Source organism: Dasypus novemcinctus, chromosome X, assembly GCF_030445035.2.
Source record: "Dasypus novemcinctus isolate mDasNov1 chromosome X, mDasNov1.1.hap2, whole genome shotgun sequence".
NCBI classification, from domain to species: Eukaryota; Metazoa; Chordata; class Mammalia; order Cingulata; family Dasypodidae; genus Dasypus; species Dasypus novemcinctus.
The window spans coordinates 56,790,205-56,810,451 of NC_080704.1; the positions used below are offsets into that span (position 1 = coordinate 56,790,205).

Here is a 20,247-nt window from a genome sequence, read left to right on the forward strand (position 1 = left end):
GCGCCCCACAGGGGGAGCCGCCCAGCATGAAGGAGTGCAGCCTGCCCAGGAATGGCGCCGCACACACAGAGCTGACACAGCAAGATGACGCAACCAAAAGAAACACAGATTCCGGTGCTGCTGACAACAACAGAAGAAGACAAAGAACATGCAGCGGATGGACACAGAGAACAGACAATTGGGGCGGCAGCGGTGGGGGGGGGTGATGGTGGAGGAGAGAGAAATAAACAAAATAAATCTTAAAAAAAAAGATTAAATAGGGCAGGGCAGGTTAAGTCAAGAGTTGAGGACTGGAGAGATGAGAGGGATGAATAGCTAAGGAGAAGACAAGGGAGAGGTTAAAAGGGGCAAACAGTAAGTAAAAAGAAATAAATAAAAGGTAAGGGGAGTGGATGTAGCTCAAGTGGTTGAGTGCCTGCTTCCCATGTACAAGGTCCCAGGTTCAATCCCTGGATACCGCCTAAAAACAAATGAGGGAAGGAAAAAAAAAGGTAAGCGGCAAAATAGGTGAGTACATCCTGGACTTTAATGGGAAACACACGGAAGGTCTGGGAAGGTTCCAGTCTGCACTCAACCCCAGCCCCACCCCCAGTGCCCTGAAGGCCAGTTGCCTTCCTCATCCAACCTAGAGAGATTTCTTCCCTCGGCTGGAGAGGGAAGTCTACTTGGGGCCTGTGGGCTGGGCTCCCTAGGGCTCTTCCGCCAGCAGAAAAGTCACTTAGTAAATAGCTGCACTTGAAAGTAGATTAACCTTTTAAGTTCCATATCCTCTTGAAGTGACAGGTACCCAGCCCTAATCATCTTCAATGTTTCTTATCTGCACTTACTTGACCCTACGGAAGTCCTGGAGAGGAAATACAATTGTTCTTTGTGATCCTGATTAAAGGAACCCATAGAAACTCTTTAGGAAGACTGGGACTTCCCCAAGGGCAGAAGAGAGGGCCATCAAATCTCTTTAAAGTGCAATGAATGTCCCACGGTGATGGAGGAGGTTGTTGTTATGGGAGGAGTGGGGTGAGGGGGATGGGGGATATACAGGGAACCTCATTTTTCGAATGTAACATTAAAAAAATAAAGAAAAAAAAAGTATCAAGAGTAAATAAGAAAAATCGACTATTAAAAAAAAAATAAAGTGTCCCATAAATGTCTTGCTGGATCTACAAATAACCAGTCATTTCTGATTGTATTACTTTTATTAAATAGTAGGTCTCCACACATGGCTTTTTAAATAATCCAGGCAAGGGAAGAAGGGAGAGGAAGACACACTTGGAGCTCCCCACCCCACCCCCAGTACGTATTTACATTTCTGCAATTGGACAATCTTTGTGCAGGAAGAGGCAAGAATCTGCAAAAGTTGGAGAGGGGAGCCCCAGAAAAACAGAACACAGACTTACTTCTCCCATCCCGAAAACTACCCATTCACCCCGAAAACCACCCATTCACCCCATCCTAGTGTCTGATGATGCCCATCTCCCACTCCTTCCCAAGTCATGGAAGTAGGGTTCTCCTCACCAGAGTAAGAGCACTTGGGATAACATAGGGTCCCCTCACCAAAAACAAAAAATCAAAAATCAAAAAACAAAAAAACCTCTGTAATAATAACAGGGCATGACCTCCCCCCAAGATAAGCAACCCTGGGCTGGAGTAGGCAGGCAGCTGGACCAAACACGGAACATAGGCTTGGGGAAAGGGCCCCTTTGCCAAAATAGGAGCTGCCGGGGTACTGGAAGGAAAGCACCCTTGCCCAAGTTAGAGCATTTGAACTAAGTTTGTGTGGTGGTACTAAGAGGTGCAGTGTAGGGGCTGCAACTCAGGATAAGAGTCCTAGGACTTCGAATGCAATTAACTTCAACCAAGTAAACATCCTTAACAAAACGAGAAGCAAAGAAATAAGAGACCACAGATTCTGGGAGGAAGGCTCCTTAGGACTGGGATGGGGACTGGGCAGACTCAGCTTATGTTCTCTGACCCCTGACCCCAACCCAAGACCCTAGTAACTGGATTTTTAATGACCTGTAAAACCAGGCCAACAGATGTCCATCTCTCCCTGTGGCATGGCCATAGGATGGCTACTCTGGCCAGTAGGGGCCTGGCCAGGCCTAGGGCAGCAGAGGCCAGGCCAAGGGGGTGGGGTCTCCATTGGGTTCTTTGAGGGGTACATCCCCATCTGGTGTTTGCATCCAGGGGTCCAGCAGGATCTCCTCCAGTGAAGGTCGGGCAGAGGGCTTGGGGGCCAGGCACCGGCGGATCAGAGCACAGCAGTCTGTAGATCAGAAGCACAAAGGAGACTGGCAGTCAGTGGGGGGCACTTGTCCCTGGGAGGGATGGAATCTGGGGGGCAGGGGCTGGTAAGGAACTCACCTGGTGAGACATGGGCAGGAAAGTGAAGCTCAGTCTCCAGAATCTCCTGGTCTCGCTCGAAGGGAATGTCCCCACACACCATGTCATAGAGGAGTATACCCAGTGACCAGACAGTGGCTGGGAGCGCATGGTACTGGTGTCGAGAGATCCACTCCGGGGGGCTGTACACCCTTGTCCCTGCACGTAAGTCAGGGGTTACATGGTTAGACAACTCTTTGATAATGCCCTTCTCCCACCCCACTCTCTCCAGGATGTATCAGAACCTAAAGAACACTCACTCTAAGAGCTGGGTCCCCTCACCAGAAAGGACTTTAAATAGCAGGATCTCACATTAAAATCACAGAATAAAAGCACTTAAAAAGTAGGTACCCTCATGAGAATAAGAGTACATTCAGGATAATAGCAAGATTCCCTCAACAGAATAAAAGCACTTAAAAGTAACAGTACAATCCCCGTATCAGAAAGAAAATACTCTAGAGACTAACAGACTCCCCTCACCAGAATAAGAACCCAGAACAAAATCAGGGCACGGTCAGAAGGTGGACTTTATCAGAGGGCAAAGCTTGAGAGTCCCCAACATTAGAAATCAAGAACCTCACAATGGTACAACATAGGTCAAGGGTTACAGTTACACTCCAGTATTGGAGGTCGGGATCAAAAGGCCATAAAGATAAAAGGTAAAAAAAATTACCCCCTGTGAGATATCAGGATGCCTTACCATCAAAGTCAGTGTAGGGTTCATCATGAAGCAGGGCCCCAGAACCAAAATCGATGAGTTTGACACAGCCCCGGCGGAGGTCCATCAGGATGTTCTCATCCTTGATGTCACGGTGGACAACTCCACGGGCATGGCAGTGCTGAACAGCCACCACTACCTGGGCAAAGAGGCAGCGGCTTTGGCTCTCACCCAGCGGGCCCCGCTCTGTGATATAGTCAAAGAGGTCCTGGGCAGGTAAAGGCCGCTCGAGGACGAGCATGAAGCCCTCTGGTGACTCAAACCAGTCGAGCAGGCCGATCACACCAGGGTGCCCACCGCCTGCACCCACCTTCCATAGCAGTGCAACCTCGAGCGGACATGTAGCTGAGTCTGACTGGGGGGGTGGGGCGGGAAGGGGCAGGGAGAAGGGAGGAATAAACAGGGAGAGAAAAGAGAAGGCAGACGTTAGACCAGCAACTCAGACTTCTCACCTGGGCTCAAATCATAGCCCCCTAGGTGGCCTTGAACAACAAACACACTTCTCTTCCCAGGCCTCAGTTTCCTCATATTAAGGGTTTAAACTCACAGAACTATTGGGAAGGTGAAACCAGCAAAATGCCTAAATATAACTGGCATGTAGTAGGAACTAAGGAAATATTTGAACAGTGAATGAAAGGGGTTTTCAGTCAAAGGCCTTTGGTAGAGGAAGCAATCTGCAAATACCATTATGAGCTATTTCATCTGTCTTGTTTATTGACACAGCCAAAGAGATGAGAACAGTACCTCACACACAGCAGGTGCTCAATAAATGTCTGTTAAATAGCCCAGGGTCTGGCAAGAGAGCAAGCACTCAACATACTCTTATGGTGTTTGTTTTGTTCAGTGACATACCCTAAGCACTAGAACAGTATGTGGTAACAAAGTAGGGCTCAGTACTTATATGTTAAATAAGTGAACGCAATGAGTACAAAGGACCTACCACCAAAAAGCTCTCAATAAATACTATGTAATATTTGGTGCTCGCCATAAATTTGTGAAGTAGCTCAAAGTGATTAAGCGCCCAGGACCCGCCCAGCACCAACTAAGAACTCAACAGATGTTATCATGCGCTATTATGTCGCCCTCACCCAGCACCTAGAACAGTGTGACATTTGTTGATTGGAAGTGCTTAGTGGGACTTGGAAGCCGCCAGCCGCTGATGATGAAGCGAAGCCTGCGGCATCCAGTCGGAGCTCAGGAAAAGGCTTAAATGTTCCTGGCCACAAAAGCCGCCCAGGCGCCCACTCTAGAAGCCCCACACAGGCGCTAGCGCCTGTGGTGGGTGAGGTGGGGCCCTCTACCGGCCAGCCCCGGGTGGTGCAGACGCAGACCGGGTTTTCTCACGGTACTGGAAATCCCGCGGCCGCGCAGGCGCGTTCTCTCACCTTCCGAGGGGCTCAGGCGCAGTCTCCCGAGAGCCCGCTAGGGGGCACTCCCGCCTCTTACAACTTGCCCAGACCCGCCCCTCGTTGGCCGTTAGCACTAAGGCTATAGAAAAGCAGCCACCATCACCGTGGCAACCATTGACCTCTGCCCCTTGTTCCTCAGCAGCACGCCCCTTGTCCAAGGCTCTAGGGGGACTGGGGGGAGTCCGAACTGTGGGGGTGGGGTGGGGGGAGGGGAGTATGGACGTCACCTCAGGGGAGTAAACACACGTTTGTCCTCCCCACTGTTACAGGGCCCAGTGAGTCAGTCATCCGCCCCCTAGAAAGGCCAGGGGTGAGTCCACCATCAGAGATGGAGTCCACAGGTTGGGGAGGACTCCAAAGATACTCACCAAGGGGGCCCAGCCCAGGACGCGATTGCGGGGGATCACCTTGATGGCCACCTGGGGGAGAGGACCGAGTTGAGGGGGCCGCCAGGTGGCTCCCAGACTCCTGTCTTGACCTGTGACCCCCTGCGGTGGCCCGCCATTAAACCAGCATCGTCGTCTATCTGGTCCTCGACGGTGCCACACACCACGCAACCCACAGCAAGCCAGGGCTTCTCCCTTCGTCCTCAGACCCAAATTCACCCCTCCCACCATCCTTAGCCCCGGACTCTCTCCCGCCTCAGGCTTTAAGAATCCTTCACGGCAGGTTCTGGGTGCCCGATTTCCCGACACCCCAAGTCCTCGATCCATCCAGCTCCAGGACATCCTATCATTGTACCCGGGTCCTGGACCTCCCAACATGGTCACCTGCCTCCCCAATCCTCCAAATCTCGGACCTGGGCTCCACCCCCTACCCCACCCCCCACCTTTCCACAAGAAAGCAAATCCCCTGGGTGCCGGGGTCTGGAGTCCTCCTGATGCCCCCTCCCCCCCACACGCTCCTCAGCCTCACTCCCTGGACCTCGAGAATCCCTGCCCAGAAACCCCCAACCCCCTCCATAACCACTGGGACCGCCATCCCCCACACACATACACAAATACGGACACCGCCAGGGACCGGGAGCCTCAAGATGCTACTACACACCTCACAAGCTCCCTCCCGGGTCAGCCCGCATCCCAGCCCCATGCTCTCCGCCCCCACCAAACTACACACACTTGACCCTCCCCCAGCCTTCCTCGTGGTGGATACCTGGAGTCGGTCTGAGACGCGATGTCCCGCGAAGACCGTGCCGAAGCCCCCCTTGCCCAGGAGGGGGCCGAGGCGGTACTCGGCTTCAAAGGCTTCCCGATCTTTGCCTCCTACGCAGGCGGAGGCGAGGAAGTCAGGGCGGCGGCATGCTGAGCCGGACCGCGACCCCCCTCCCGCCCACACACCCACCATGCCGGCCCCAATCGGCCTGATCCGGATTGGGGAGGCTGCGCTCACCTGGCGGCGGCGGCGTGGGGGGCACCGGGGGCACCGGGGGCACCGGGGGCGCGGGGAGCTCCTGCAGAGGTTTGGTCAACATGGAGGAGGTGCTGCGCAGATTGAGCCCGCTGAGCCCGCGGGGCGGGGATGCCCGGGGCAGTGCGGCCGCGGAGCCAGGGCTGGGGGGCGCCAGGGTGGAGAGGTGGGAAACTGGTGGTCCGGGCGCGCCCGCAGACCGCACGGTGTTAGGATTCACCTCGCGCGCCAGCCCCAACGCTTCTGAGCCGCGGCACGCGCGGCCCGGGAGAGTCGCCCAGGGCGACGGCCCCGCCCTCTTGGCGTTGGTCAATCCGGACGCGGCACCTGCTGTACCCCAGCCAATCAGAGTCAACCCTTATTTGCATACCACTCTTAACGTCTCCAATGCCCATTATGCAAATAGCGTACGTGCCTGCTTCTTCCGTGGGGGGAGGGGTTTGCAAATGCAAACGAAGGCAGGCGCGCGAGATGGAAACTGGTTCTGGGAATCCCTTTGCAGCAAATTTGTTTGGGTTTTTGCGCGGGATTTATATACGTAAACTTTTAAAGAAATAACTCCGCCGTCTCCTTTCCTCGGAAGTTGGTTAGCCACTACCACCGCCTCCGGACAGGCGCGGCGTTACCAGCTCCCTTCTTAAGATCCCTGCCTTTGACTATGCAAGACCCTGTCGTGATGAGGGCTCCCTCAAGTAGGCCTGGAGTCCTCTAGGTGACCGCGGCCTCCACACCGCAACTGAAGCCGGGGACCCTTACAGCATTGGTCCAGTGGCCAGCAGGGAAGGGGAACCCCCTTTGACCCCCCATCCACCACGGGGGACCTGCTGGTCAAAGGCAGTGTTCCCTTAACCTGGCCAGACCTAGCGAGGCCTTGGCCGTCGACCCAGCCAGCAGGCCTAGCATCAGGAACAGCAAGGACATGGTTCTTGGGGGTGAGGGGGCGAGCCGGAATGGAGGTGGAGGGTTGCTTCTGGAGAGAGACAGGAACAGAGAGAGAGAGGCTGCTAGTGAGGTGGTGAAACACCCTTAGACACAAATTTGTGAGGGCCAGACAGCTGTAGGGCCCCCCACCTCCCAGGAAAACATGTATACTCTAAGGAGACACACAAAGAAATGCCACGTGAAAGATACACAAACAGGCACTGCCAGACACGCATGCAGACATGCACTGTTAGACTGACATACACTGTCCAGCAGGCATGCTGTCAGAGAAATAGTTATAGCCCAGAATGACACCCGAAGGGGTAGCAGAGTCAGAGCAGACTTGCCAGGAATAGATCCCCAGAGAGGCACTGTTAAGGAAAGGCAACACCTCAGAGACGCACAGACCTATACTGCCATGTGTCAATGACTGAAATGTAAGACATAAGCACCAACAGAAATGCACTGTCACAGAAAGACTTGTACAGTTCCAGGAATCAAAGACCCAGAGTCTCTCACAGGAAGATAAACAGCACGTGCTTCAAAGACACACGTACACTACTCCAAAGGCAGACATATATAGATGTGAGACTCACAAGCAAATGCACCATCACAAAAACAGTGGACCTGGTTACAGGTACTTCCAGCACCGCCGGGCGTGCAGCCTTGCCACTGAGATAAACTGTTCCGAAATAGCTACGTAGAACCTGTCACAGAGATCCACAGATACCTACCTCATCAGAATGAAAGCACAAATGCTTTTTGCCAGACATGCCCACATAGACATGCGCTTGTCTTGGATATAGGCACAAGCTGTCAGAGGTAGAGTCTGACACTCAAGTCACCATCTGACACACCTGGAAACAAACCGTCATTACACACACAACTGGGGAGACACTGTGACATGCACAAGAAAACTTGAGGACTTGCCGGTCACACTCCCAGAAGCGTGCGTGCACACACACACAGTCCCTTATTCCTTCAACATTAATTAGGGCTCTGCTGTAAGCCCACCAGACCCTGGTGGGGAGAGGGGGAATTAAGGATGCACAGAGAAGTGAAGCTGCAAGGCCCTTGCCCGGGAAGTTTATAATACAATTACTGGGGAAGGAGGAATAGAGGTATTTGTCGACAAAGGTAAGAATGGGAACGGGGTCACACATGGCTTCTAGAGGTAACCCTCTTCCCCAGTCTTGAAAGACAAAGTTGGTGGCTGGGGAGGGGGGGTGGGAAGAGCAAATTCAAGGGAGAGGTCAAAGAAATTAAAGCAGCAATAAGTAGGCAGGGGTTAAATGGTGCAGAAACCTCAGTGCTAGAATAAATACCCACTAATGATGGCACTGTCAGGATGTGTCAGGCACTGAGCCCAGTCATACATTATGTGGACCATATGCCTTCTCTTGATGCTTGCAACCAGAAAGAGCATGAGGTAGCAGGCATTGATCACCCCTCTTTTATAGATGGGAAACTTGAAACACAGAGAGGCTAAGTGACTTGACTACAGCCACACAGCTAGTAAAAGGCCGAGGAAGGTTTCAAACCAACATCTGACCCTCCACATACACGTTTGACCACTGCATTTAGAGACCCAGTCATGCCCTTATCTGCAGAGCTGGATGCACATCCTTCCACAGGGACCCCATTAGATACATTTGAGAAAAAACCTGGGGGGGGGGGAGGGTGTGGATGTCCTTTTCTGCCATGGCTTTGTCCCAAGAAAGGGGACTGGAGACATTAAAAAATCAGGGCTTTGGGAAACGGACTTTGGCCCAGTGGTTAGGGCGTCCGTCTACCACATGGGAGGCCCGCGGTTCAAGCCCCGGGCCTCCTTGACCCGTGTGGAGCTGGCCCATGCGCAGTGCTGATGCGCGCAAGGAGTGCCGTGCCACACAGGGGTGTCCCCCGCGTGGGGGAGCCCCACGCGCAAGGAGTGCACCCATAAGGAAAGCCGCCCCAGCTCGAAGGAGGGAGCAGCCTGCCGAGGAATGGCGCCGCCCACACTTCCCGTGCCGCTGAGGACAACAGAAGCGGACAAGGAAACAAGACGCAGCAAACAGACACAGAAAAAACAGACAACCAGGGGAGGGGAGGGGAATTAAATAAATAAACAAAATAAATCTTAAAAAAAAAAAATCAGGGCTTGGACCATTCCTCAGTTGCTAAAACCCAGTGGGGGGAGCCCCTCTTGCCACTTCCACCAAACTTATGTTGCCATGAAGCATCACTTGGGCCTTTCCAAAGCATTTCCTCATCAAATTATCACAAGGAAAGAACAAATATGGTACAAGAAGCAGGCTGGAAAGTTGAAGTTCAGATGGGAAATTTAGTTCCTGCCCTCAAGGAACAGTCCTGTCCCTATCACACACTCCCAGGACACAGGGTAAGGTGACTGTATCCTATGCCAATACTGCAGGAGGTAGGGGTAGCAGGCAAAGATGGAGCTTTTTCGGTGGACAGAGGTCCAGCAGGAGGTTTGAAAAGTGGTGAATCAATCAAATTTTAGCAAATCCTATGCCCCCAGAGTGACCCAAGTGGAGAGCAAGGGTCTACACCATCTTGTCTATACCACCTTCTCTCCTGCCCAGGGGCCCACCCATCCCCTACCCCACACAGAACAGAGCCGCTCAGGGGAAACTGACATTTGGTTTATTGTGCCAAGGACGTTACAAATGGCGGATCTTGTCAAAACCTGCAGGGCACCATGCCCCATCTGCCGAGGCTTCTCCCACTTCTCATACTCAAATCCTGGGTGGCGGCCCTGATCCCCAAAGATGCCCCCACCTCAGAATCCAAAGAGACTGGTGGTGGTGGTGGTGGTGGTGGTGGTGGAGGCGGCGGCGGTGGCGGCAGAAGCACAGCATGAATGCAGCGAGGTCAGTGTCTCACTGTCCAAAGCCCATCTGACAACTGCTCCCTGTGCCCCCACTCCGGCTCACACCCTAGAACCTACCACCCACCTCCGGAGCTGGAGGCCAGAGACAGCAACCCACATCTCTGGGGCTCCCCCAAGTCCCATGGCCTGCCTGCCCTCAAACCAGAGAGATGCCACCTTCACAGAGCCAGTGCTATTGTCTAGATCATTTTTGACTGGTAGATTTTATAAGATAAAAGTACATTTTAATAAAGAAAAAATTCAACATTGAAGGCTCAGACATTCTTAGGGTACTGGGAAGGGGAATTTCCCACTCCCCCCCTTCCTGGCATCAGTGGGGGTGGGTGACAAATTTTTCTGATCTTGGGAGGAATGGGGGGCAGGGAGGCTTTCCTCTGCCTGAATGTCTCTTCCGGAGCTGCCTGGCGGCCAGTTGGTCTGTCTCTGTGTGCCTCTCGCCTACCTTCGGCACCCTTGCCCAAGTCCCCTGTGGAATGCAGGGATGGTGCTGTGCGGGGGGCAACAGGGCACGTCAGCTGGCGGAGACAGGCGGCGGTGGTGGCGGCAGCAATGAGAAGGGGCGCAGGGGTGGGCCAGCCAGAGGGAAGTGGGGAGGAGGGGAGAGAGGGAAGAAGGGAAGAAAGCCAAAGAAGATGGGGTGGCACCGGAGGGCAGGAGTGGTAGAGTTGGGAGATGGTCTCCAGTCCCTGGGTCTCCATCAACTCTTGTCTGGGGGAGGGTCTCTGTGCACTTTGTTTTTCTTCATACTGTCTAGGTATTCCTGTTGGGACACTGCCAGCACCGATGCGAGGATCTCATCATCATCCCAGTCATTCAGACCTGCTGAGGCAAAAGAATGGGGAGAAGGACAATGTGGAGACAAGCTCTCTCAGCCCACCTTCTCCTCACCCTTCTCTGATCCCTGGCTCTGCAGAAATCCCATCCAAGCCCCTTTTTACCACTCCTCTCTGGAAGACAGACACCCATGGAGCACAAAAACCCCACCCATTGTCCCCCTCTACTTTCTCTAGGGAGGACACTCCCCTGGGACTAAGAAATCCCCCAGAGACCCCCTCACATCCCTTGGGCCTGAAAAGCTCCATCCCGCACCTCATTCCTTTTCTTAGGAAGACAGCCAGAGTCTCCAGAAGCCCAATCTTTGGACTTGCTTCTTCCTCCAGTTTCTCCCTAACTCCCAGGTGGTCCCTGACCCCAAGACAGAGGAGGCTTACCAAAGGCAGAGGGAGACATCTGCTGAATGAGGGCCCGGCACTCCAGAGCAGGGTAGAGGGACACGAGGGGGGAGGTGGCCCGGTCAGCCCCTGACGAGAACTGGCTGCTTGTACCTGGGGACAGATGGACAATAGGAGACAGGGCCCAGAACCTGGGCACTTCCCAACCCCAACGCTTTCTCTGTGAGCAAGTCACTGACCTGGCGCACAGGGTGAAGGAGGTTTGGCAAGAGCTAAGACAGTGCCTGGTGAAGGGGGTTTGATGCCCAGTTCGGCATGCAGCTCAGGGTGCTCGGGTGATGAGGCTGAACTCCGCTGCCGTGGGGACCGGCTGGTCCACTCCTCCAAGCCACTGGAGGCTGCTGCTGTGGCCGAACTGCATGTGGCACTGGCTTTCCGGGGCTGTAGTGGGAAAGGAGGAAGAGGGGAGGACTGATACCAGGGACAACCCATCCCTGCCCCACCTGAGGGCTCCTCCCTTCCTGGATTTGTACCTGTGATACAGTTCCTACATAGGTGACCATCATTCCAAATAAAAGGACAAAAGTTATTCCAAACAACTCCCCAAAGGACAAAGTTTAAGCTCCTTAGTCTCTCTCATCCCACCCCCCACACCAACCTGACAGGAATTCCTGTTATCTCCATCTTCAAAATATTTCTAGAATCCAAATACATCTCACCAGGACTATTGTAGTAGCTTTCTCCTTGGCAAGTCCCCTGCTTCCACTCTCATCCTCCTAGACTCCTTTCTGTACTCAGCAGTCAGGGAGATCCTGTCAAATCCTGACCCCTCCTCTGCTCAGACTTTCCATGGCTTCTTCCTCAGTGTAAAAGCCAAATTCCTGACCAAAGCCTACAAGGCCCTACTCAATCTGGGCCCCATCTTCTCTCTGACTTCAACTACTAGTACACTCTGTTCAGCCACACTGTCCTCCTTGCTATTCGAAAATCGCACTGGGTACGCGCCTGTCAGGGCCTCTGCTGTCTCCTGTTTTCCCCCACATACATACTTAGCTAATTCTCTGACCTTCTGCAAATTTTTGCTCAAATCTCACCCGCTAGGAGACCTACTCTGACCATGCTAATTAGTACTTAGCACTCCCACCCCCACTCAGCCCTACTCATCCCCTTTACCCTGCTCAACAATTTTCATCCATAACAACTCTCAATTAATTTATTCATTATGCTTATTGTCTATTTTGTTTCCCACTGCAAGCATCACCAGGGCAGAGATACTGGCCTGCCTTGCTGACCAATCTACCTCAAACATTGACCAGGCACCCCATACAGTGCCTGGCACATACCTTCAATAATTATTTGTAGAATAAAGTCCTCAGCCCTTACAACATCTACAATTACTCCAAACTCCTTACGATTCCTCAACCACCTGTCTTCCCCTGCCCCCACCCTGGTCCCTAAAAATTCAACCTTCTTCTGTGAAGCCTGACCAGAGTTCCCACCTCCACCGGCCTCATAACCAGGGTCAAGGGCCCCCCAACGTGTCTGTCTCCCTCAAAAGACAGAGTGGGCCAGATCTGATTTTACTTCCTCAGCACAGACCCTGGCACACATAGGGCAATGAAAAAAAGCCTGTCTCTCCGAAGTTATCCACCCATCCCTCACATTACCACTATTTGCTGCTATCCTTCACTGCACAGGTGTTGAGAGTTCCAAGGAACAAAGTCAATACAAAGGTCAAGGTGAGGTACAAACCAGTATGGAAGCGTCCTTCATTCCCAGGTGTCAAAACTACTTCATTTTTTCCTGTTCATTTGTGGCCAGAGCATGGGAAATAATGGATTCTCAGGCAGATCAGGGACAGGGACCATGACCTACCTGGCTGGGGCCACGGACCTGGCGGGCCTGTTTCTCCTGATCCCGCAGCCACTGCAGGTATGATTCCCGAGCCACCTGCTCCTCGATGGCCTCATTTGTGGCCTCCCAGTCTGTGGCCCGCTTCTTGTCTTCCAGCATCTGCTGTTCAATCCATGACTCCTCTGATGTTTTTATGGCATTCTTCATCAGGGACTGCTCTGCAAACTTCAAGGAAGGTGAAGAACAGGGATATGGGTTACATGCTGAACCTTGGCCATGAGCTAGAACTGGCTCAGGAAGGTAGGCTGAAAAGCCCCAGAAAACAGAAGACAGAAAGGCAGGTACTCTGGCTAGGGGCCCTCACAGCAGAATGCCTACTCATCAGGGACTGGGAGAAAACAGGCTTGGGTTATGGAGCTGATGTAGGCTCTGAGTGGGGGGGGGGGGGCTGTTCATCTCTTCGTAGATAACCTGAGCTGTGTGTCCTGAGCTCTGCGTTTGGGACAGTGAGAACTGCAGCCCTGCCCTTGGTAACCATGACAACAACTCCAGTCCCAGAGAAACAGTTTAGCAATGCAAACTCTATGAACTTTAAATATTCAGGGAAAATGCAAACCAAATGTGACAAAAGCTTATCTAGAATGTATGAAGTTCATGCTAAAAGCTTACCTAGGATATGGAAGATAGATGTTAATTCAAGTTTATTGAGCACTGAAACAACTATTTGGCCCTTCCTCTGTATAAAAAGAACTCAAAAAACTTGCTCAGGGCTCAGATTTTGAATGAGAAGCTCTGAGCCCACCGGTCGTAAATAAATTACTTTTTCCTTCCCAAAATTATTCCCAAGTCCTGGTCTTTCTATGCGCAAATAATTGAACCTCTCTCGACTTCTACAACAGAGCCAGTTATTTCCAACCTCTCTACTCAGAAACACTATCCCCAACCCCAAACTGATGCACTAAGTCTATGGCAAATAGGTGATCCTCCACCACCCAAGCCTTATGTCCCCAACTGATGGCTCAGTTTCATGATGCTGAGGCCTTCCTCACATATATCCAAGTTTATTAAAGAGAAAAGATCACCTGAGAAGTTAGCTTTGTATGCATGGGGAACAAAGTGTTATTCCAGCATGTAAGGTGATGAGGGGAGCAGTGTTGGTGTATGAGAGGAAAAAGGGCCAGTATTAGTATGGTGTGGGTGCTATGAGTTGTGGGATACTGTATGAGAGTATTGGTTTTCAGGCGGTGAGTTAACAGCATTCTTCTTTTAATGAAATAATTAAAAGTATCAGAGCCTATCCCAGGGTACACATGTAAGGACTATTTTGTGACACTTTTATTTCCATTACTTTAACACACATACGAACCACACACAAAGGTATGTGGTAAGTAATGGCATAAAATGTAATAGTTGCTTTGATGTAAAATGGCCAAAAGTCAAGAAAATATGCAAAACTCTATGTTGGAATGTTATTAATGCCACAGAATTGTATGTCTGAAGGTGATTAAAATAGGAAATGTTATGTTGTATATATGTTATCACAATTTAAAAAATCTCTTATGTTCAAACAAGCCAATTAAAAACTAGGCAAAATATCTGAACACAACCTCACCAGAGAATATACAGATGCCAAGTGAGCAAATGAAAGGAGGCTCAACATCATTTGCCATTAGGCAACTGCAAATTAAAACAATGAGGTATCACAACATACCTATGGGGATGACTAAAATCCAAAACACTGACTATACCAAATGCTGGCAAGGATGTGGGATAACAGGAACTCTCATTCACTACTGGTGGGAATGCAAAATGGTACAGCGACGTTGGAAGACAGTTTAGCAGTTTCTTACAAATCTATACAGTCATTTAACACAATCCAGCAATCATGCTCCTAGATATTTACCCAACCAATCAGAAAACTTATGTGTATCCCAAAACCTGCAGTTTTATAAACACCTTCATTCCTAATAACCAAAACCCAGAAGTAACCAAAATGCCTTGAACAGGTGAATGAACAAGCAAACTGTGGTACATCCATACAATGGAATATTATTTAGTGGGGAAAAAAAAAAGAACTATGAAGTCATGAAAAGACATGGAAGGATCTTACATGCCCATTGCTACAGGAAAGAAGTCTGAATGTAGAGGCTACACACTACATGATTCAAATTCTGTAACATCCTGGAAAAGGCAAATCTATGGCAACAGCCAACAGATCAGTGGTTGCCATGGTTGAGTGGCAGTGATGAATAGGTAGAGTATGGAAATTTTAAGGGCAGAAAAACTTCTGTATGTACTGTAATGGTGAATACATGACATTATGCGATTATCAAAACCAAACTTTATAGCACCAAGAGTAAATTTTAACATAGTCAAATGTTTAAAAAGGTCATTTAGGTGGTCAGGATATCCCAGGAGGAATGCGAATGGGACAAAGGAATCTAAATGTATCACAACCATATGAAACAACCTCAATGAAGCGGGTGGCATAAAAGGTGCCGCACTAAGCAATTCTGGAAATTTCTCACTGCTGCAGTGGGAATTTACAGATAAACAAGAGGAGGCTAAAATGATCCACATGGTAACAGAGCTGGAGGCACCAGTAAAAAATCATATTTAGCTTAATTGAGATGGTTACATGTAGAAATACTTATGGATATGTATATATACACAAGTCAGTATAAACACATATATCTCCTTGCTGTCAGCCAAGATGGCCTAGAAGCAGATACCCCAGTAGCAGAGAGCACAGCTAGAGCCCACATCTTTTTATCTCCTTAAACTTTTTATTTTGAAATAATTTCAAACTTAAAAGGACAGTTGTGAAAAAAAAGTACAAAACACACACAGAGAACTCCAATATATACACCCCCCACACCCAGATCCACTAATTTTAACATTTTCCCTCATTTGCCATATCATTCTATTTATCTATCAGTCTCTACCAATCATTTCCTAAACATTTGAGAGGAGGTTGTATCATGCTCCTAGAACACTTAATACTTCAAAGTATATTTCTGAAACACAAAGATATTTGCTTATATAACCACCTTATGTGCAGTTACCAAGTTCAAGCAATTTAATATTGATATAAAACTTAGTCTATATTCCAATTTTTCCTATGTCCCAATAATGTCCTTTTCAGCCTTTCTCCTCCCTCATTAACCAACCCAAGATCAAATATTTGTGTTTAACTTAATCTCTTTAGTTGCTCTTTTTTTCTGCTCCTGAGTAGATTTCAATTGTTTTATCTTCAAATTTACTGATTCTTTCCTCTGGCAGCTCCAATCTGCTTTTGAACCCCTCTAGGGAATTTATTATTTCTGTTACTGTGGTCTTTAGCTGTTTGGTTCCTTTCCGTAATTTCCATCTATTTATATTCGTTGTGTGTTCACCTATCATATTCCTGATTTCCTTTAGTTCTTTGTTCATGTTTCCTTCAGCTTTTTTAGTATATTTAAAGACCATTCTTTTGAAGTCTTTGGTATGCCCCAGGTCTGGTCCTCCTCACCGATGGTTTCTAATGCTGTAATTTTCTCCTTTGTCTAGGTGATCGATTCCTGTTTCTGTGTTTTGTAATGTTTTGTTGAAACCTGGACATTTTGATATTTTCATGTGTTATTGCTGGAATTTAGACTGAGGCATCTGTTCCTTAAACTTGTATCCATCTTGTGTTAGAGTTTTCTTTGAATGCCAGGAACATGTTTATACATAAAAAAAAAAGAAAATCCCTTTCCATTCTTTGCAGATTGACCCCTGTCAATGCTCTCCTTCAGAATTTATGTATACAATGAGTTTAGAGACTAGCTCCAGGCTAAAGCATAGGGGCCTCCCTAATCCTTTCTGTGCCTGCATTTTTTTCTTGGATTGAACTGTGTCAATGCTCTCCTTCAGAGTTTTATGTATACAATGAGTTTAGAGACTAGCTCTAGGCTAAAGCATAGGGGACTTCCTAATGCTTTCTGTGCCGGCATCTTTTCTTGGGCATGCACATTTGGCCCTAGGAATTCACCCCATTTTTTTGGATACAGATGTCCCTCTTCCCCAGGAAACAGTTTCTTCAAGGTCTCAGGCCAGTATGTCCTATAGTCAACAATCTCTTACTCTAGGTAGCTAGCACTTGACTGCTCTGCCAGAGTTCTGCAGGAGAGCTCTCTGAGCTTGCTTTTTTTTTTTTTAGGAGGTACCACAGATCCCTTTTATACCCAGGGCAAGTCTGGGGACAGCATGCCCTGGTTAAATGTTAAATCTCTCAGGCCACCACCAGACATATGTGAACAGACATACAGGCTCCCAGTAGGTGCATGAGGTTACTCTGCTCCCTCCAGAAGCGGGACCAGGAGCCTGCATGGGAGCCCAGGCTGGTGCCGAGCTGGTGAGTGGATAGGGGAGGGGCCATCCAGGATGCCACAGGATCCTGCTGCTTTTAAGTAGTCTTTTTCTTGACTCAGCACTAGCTCTGTTATTACAATCATTTAACTGATTTCTGGAACTTCACAAGGATATTTCTGCCAATTCTTGCTTGTTATTCAAAGCTTCTATGAGGAGTCAGAACCCCGAAGCTTCACTTTCCACCATCTTGATTAGGGCAGGGCCCCAATAATGTCCTTTTAAGCTTTTTCTGCTCCATTATTAGATCCAGTCCCGGATCATGTATTACATTTATTGTCACTTTAGTCTCTCTTTTTTTAAATTGTGGAAACGTATATATGACATGAATTCTTCCATTCCAACCATTCCCAAGCACACCATTCGGTGAGATTAATCACATTCACAATGTTGTCTAGCACCCAGATTTTGGTTTCTAACAGCATTCTCTAATAAAAAGAACCAGAGTTCCTTAGAGAAATGGCTGATTCTAGGACTGGGGCACAGAATATACAAAGTAAGCCTGGAGTATCTTCACAGTTTCAGAAAATTAAGGGTGTACTTAAAAAAAAAAAGCCCACAAGCAAGGATGGGGATTTTTTTAAAAATAAACTTTTATTTCAATTTCAAAAAATAAAATAACAGACAGAAGGCAGTTCAACAAACCATGGAAATTATCATCTTAAAAAATCCTGTCTAGGCACAAGAGATGGGGTTATGTTAATGGCATGCAGGAACCAAATAAAGAGCTCCCAGTTGCCAAAACTAGAAAAATTTGCACAACAAAATAAAGTGGGGGAAGCGGATTTGACTCAACTGATAGAGCATTCGCCCAGGACATGGGAGTCCAGGGTTCAAACCCAGGGTCTCCTGACCCATGTGGTGAGCTGGCCCACATGCAGTGCTGATGTGCGCAAGGAGTGCCGTGCCACACAGGGGTGTCCCCCACGTAGGGGAGTCCCACATGCAAGGAGTGCGCCCCGTAAGGAGAGCCGCCCTGCGCAATAAAAGTGCAGCCTGCCCAAGAGTGGCACCGCATACATGGAGAGCTTACGTAGGAAGATGACATAACGAAAAGAGACACAAATTCCCGGTGCTGCCGAGAATGCAAGAGGACACAGAAGAACCCACAGCGAACGGACACAGAGAGCAGACAATTGGCGGGGGTGGGGGGAAGGGGAGAGAAATTTTTAAAAATCTTAAAAAAAAAAAAAAAGTAAAGAGGTATTGGATTATAATCCAAAGTATAAAACAAAAATTCATGAGTCTGTACAGATATAATAAAAGGACTGAATACATCAACAAATGGGGGAGAAGAGCCAAATCTCCCTTGCATTAGAATTCCAAATAATTTATGTAGATACTTAGTCCTTCAGGAAGTGGAATATAACTCGCCATTCCGTAAGTGTGGGCTGTGCACAGTGATTTCTTTCCAAAAAGTACAGTATGGGAAAAAAAAGGCGGGCGGGGGGGGGGGGGGGGAGTAACTTTACAGTGGAGAAACCTGACAAACTACCTCAGCCAGGTGATCAAGGTCAACATCAACAGTAGTGAATCATGCTGAAGTAAATACCCTTGGTATGATGTGATGAAAATGGCAATTAACCACTGTGATCTTGTTCTCTAAAACCCATAACTGCAGTCTAATCATGAGAAAAATAAATTCCCAAAGAGGGCATTCTACAATACGTCTAATCAGTACTCCTCAAATCTGCCAAGGTCATCAAAAACAAAGAAAGTCTGAGAAACTGTCCCAGACAAGAGGAGCCTAAGGAGACGAGAACTTTAGTTAATAATAATGTATCAATATTAGTTCACTAATTGTAACAAATATACCATAGTCATCTAAGATGTTAATAATATCAAAACTGCATTGGGGAAGGGGGGAGGAGCTATGTGGGAACTCTCTATTATTTTTTCAAATTTTCTGTAAAACTAAAACTCTTTTAAAAACTAAAGTCTATTCATAAATAAAATTTTTAAGATAAAAACAAGCCGCAAAAGTCATTGATGATAAATCTTAAATGCATAGTGTTACATGAAAGAATCCAGTCTACAAAAGCTACATACTGTATGATTCCAACTCTTTGACATTCTAGAAAAGGCAAAACTATAAGAGACAGTCAACAGATCAGTGATTCCCAAAGGTTCAGGGATGAGGGGGGAGTGGGAGAGAGGGTTGAACAGGTGAAGCACAGGGGGGTTTTAGAGTGATGAAACTATTCTGTACGATACTCTAATGACAGATACATAACATTGTGCATTTATCAAAGCCATAGAATTTCACAGCATAAAGAGTAAATCGTTTAAAAGATCCATTAGGGTGGCGGACTTGGCCCAGTGGTTAGGGCGTCCGTCTACCACATGGGCGGTCCGCAGTTCAAACCGTGGGCCTCCTTGACCCGTGTGGAGCTGGCCCATGCACAGTGCTGATGCGCGAGTACCCTGCCATGCAGGGGTGTCCCCCACGTAGGGGAGCCCCATGCACAAGGAGTGTGCCCCGTAAGGAGAGCCGCCCAGCACGAAAGAAAGTGCAGCCTGCCCAGGAATGGTGCCACACACACAGAGAGCTGACACAACAAGATGACGCAACAAAAAAAAAAGAAACACAGATTCCCATGCTGCTGACAACAAGAGAAGTGGACAAAGAAGACGCAGGCAAATAGACACAGAGAACAGACTACTGGGGTGGGGGGGGGAAGGGGAGAGAAATAAAAAACAAACACACAAAATAAAAGATCAATTAGGAGGTCAGGATATCCCAGGATGAAACACAGGTGATAATCAATCTAAACGTATTATATAAGGAACCACCTCATTGAAAGGGGTAGGGCTAAAAGGTGCTGAACTAAGTGACTCTGGAAATTAGTGAAATCTGTAAGACTAAAGGTAAACAGAACTACACATAAGCTCTCTAAAATCCATGACCTTGGTCTAATTATGAAAAAAATAACGAATTCCAACAGAGGAACATTTTATAACACATCTACCAGTACTCCTTAAAACTGTCAAGGTCATCAAAAACAAGGAAAGTCTGAGAAACTGTTGCAGACAAGAGGAGCCTAAGGAGACATAATTATTAAATATAACATGGGGAAGCGGAATTGGCCCAGTGGATAGGGCGTC

General features: G+C 48.6%; 2 protein-coding genes across 4 annotated transcripts in view; both read right to left on the minus strand.

Annotated features, from left to right (window-relative positions):
• Positions 1-1,174: 1,174 nt before the first annotated feature.
• On the minus strand, positions 1,175-6,212 carry PIM2 (Pim-2 proto-oncogene, serine/threonine kinase). 2 transcript variants are annotated; one of them, XM_004464992.5, is made up of 7 exons: positions 5,896-6,088; positions 5,659-5,768; positions 4,875-4,925; positions 3,408-3,452; positions 3,080-3,236; positions 2,362-2,538; positions 1,175-2,263 (listed from the first exon to the last, which is right to left on the minus strand). In XM_004464992.5, exons 1-7 carry the CDS (start codon positions 5,975-5,977, stop codon positions 2,100-2,102), a joined length of 786 nt encoding a protein of 261 aa, XP_004465049.1. In that variant the 5' UTR covers positions 5,978-6,088; the 3' UTR covers positions 1,175-2,099. The 2 variants fall into 2 exon arrangements, with proteins under 2 accessions (XP_004465049.1, XP_004465051.1); XM_004464994.4 differs by having other exon boundaries at positions 3,080-3,452; positions 5,896-6,212.
• Positions 6,213-9,466: 3,254 nt separating this feature from the next.
• Positions 9,467-20,247, minus strand: part of OTUD5 (OTU deubiquitinase 5) — a 33,862-nt gene continuing 23,081 nt past the window's right edge. The window contains exons 6-9 of one of the 2 annotated variants that reach the window (XM_058291649.2): positions 12,775-12,978; positions 11,139-11,340; positions 10,939-11,052; positions 9,467-10,546 (exon numbers count right to left, since the gene is read on the minus strand). In XM_058291649.2, the coding sequence (XP_058147632.1) occupies positions 10,425-10,546; positions 10,939-11,052; positions 11,139-11,340; positions 12,775-12,978 (642 nt within the window). In that variant the 3' untranslated portion in view covers positions 9,467-10,424. Of the gene's footprint in view, positions 10,550-10,938; positions 11,053-11,138; positions 11,341-12,774; positions 12,979-20,247 lie in introns of both variants that reach the window. The other variant, XM_058291648.2, reaches the window with a different exon arrangement.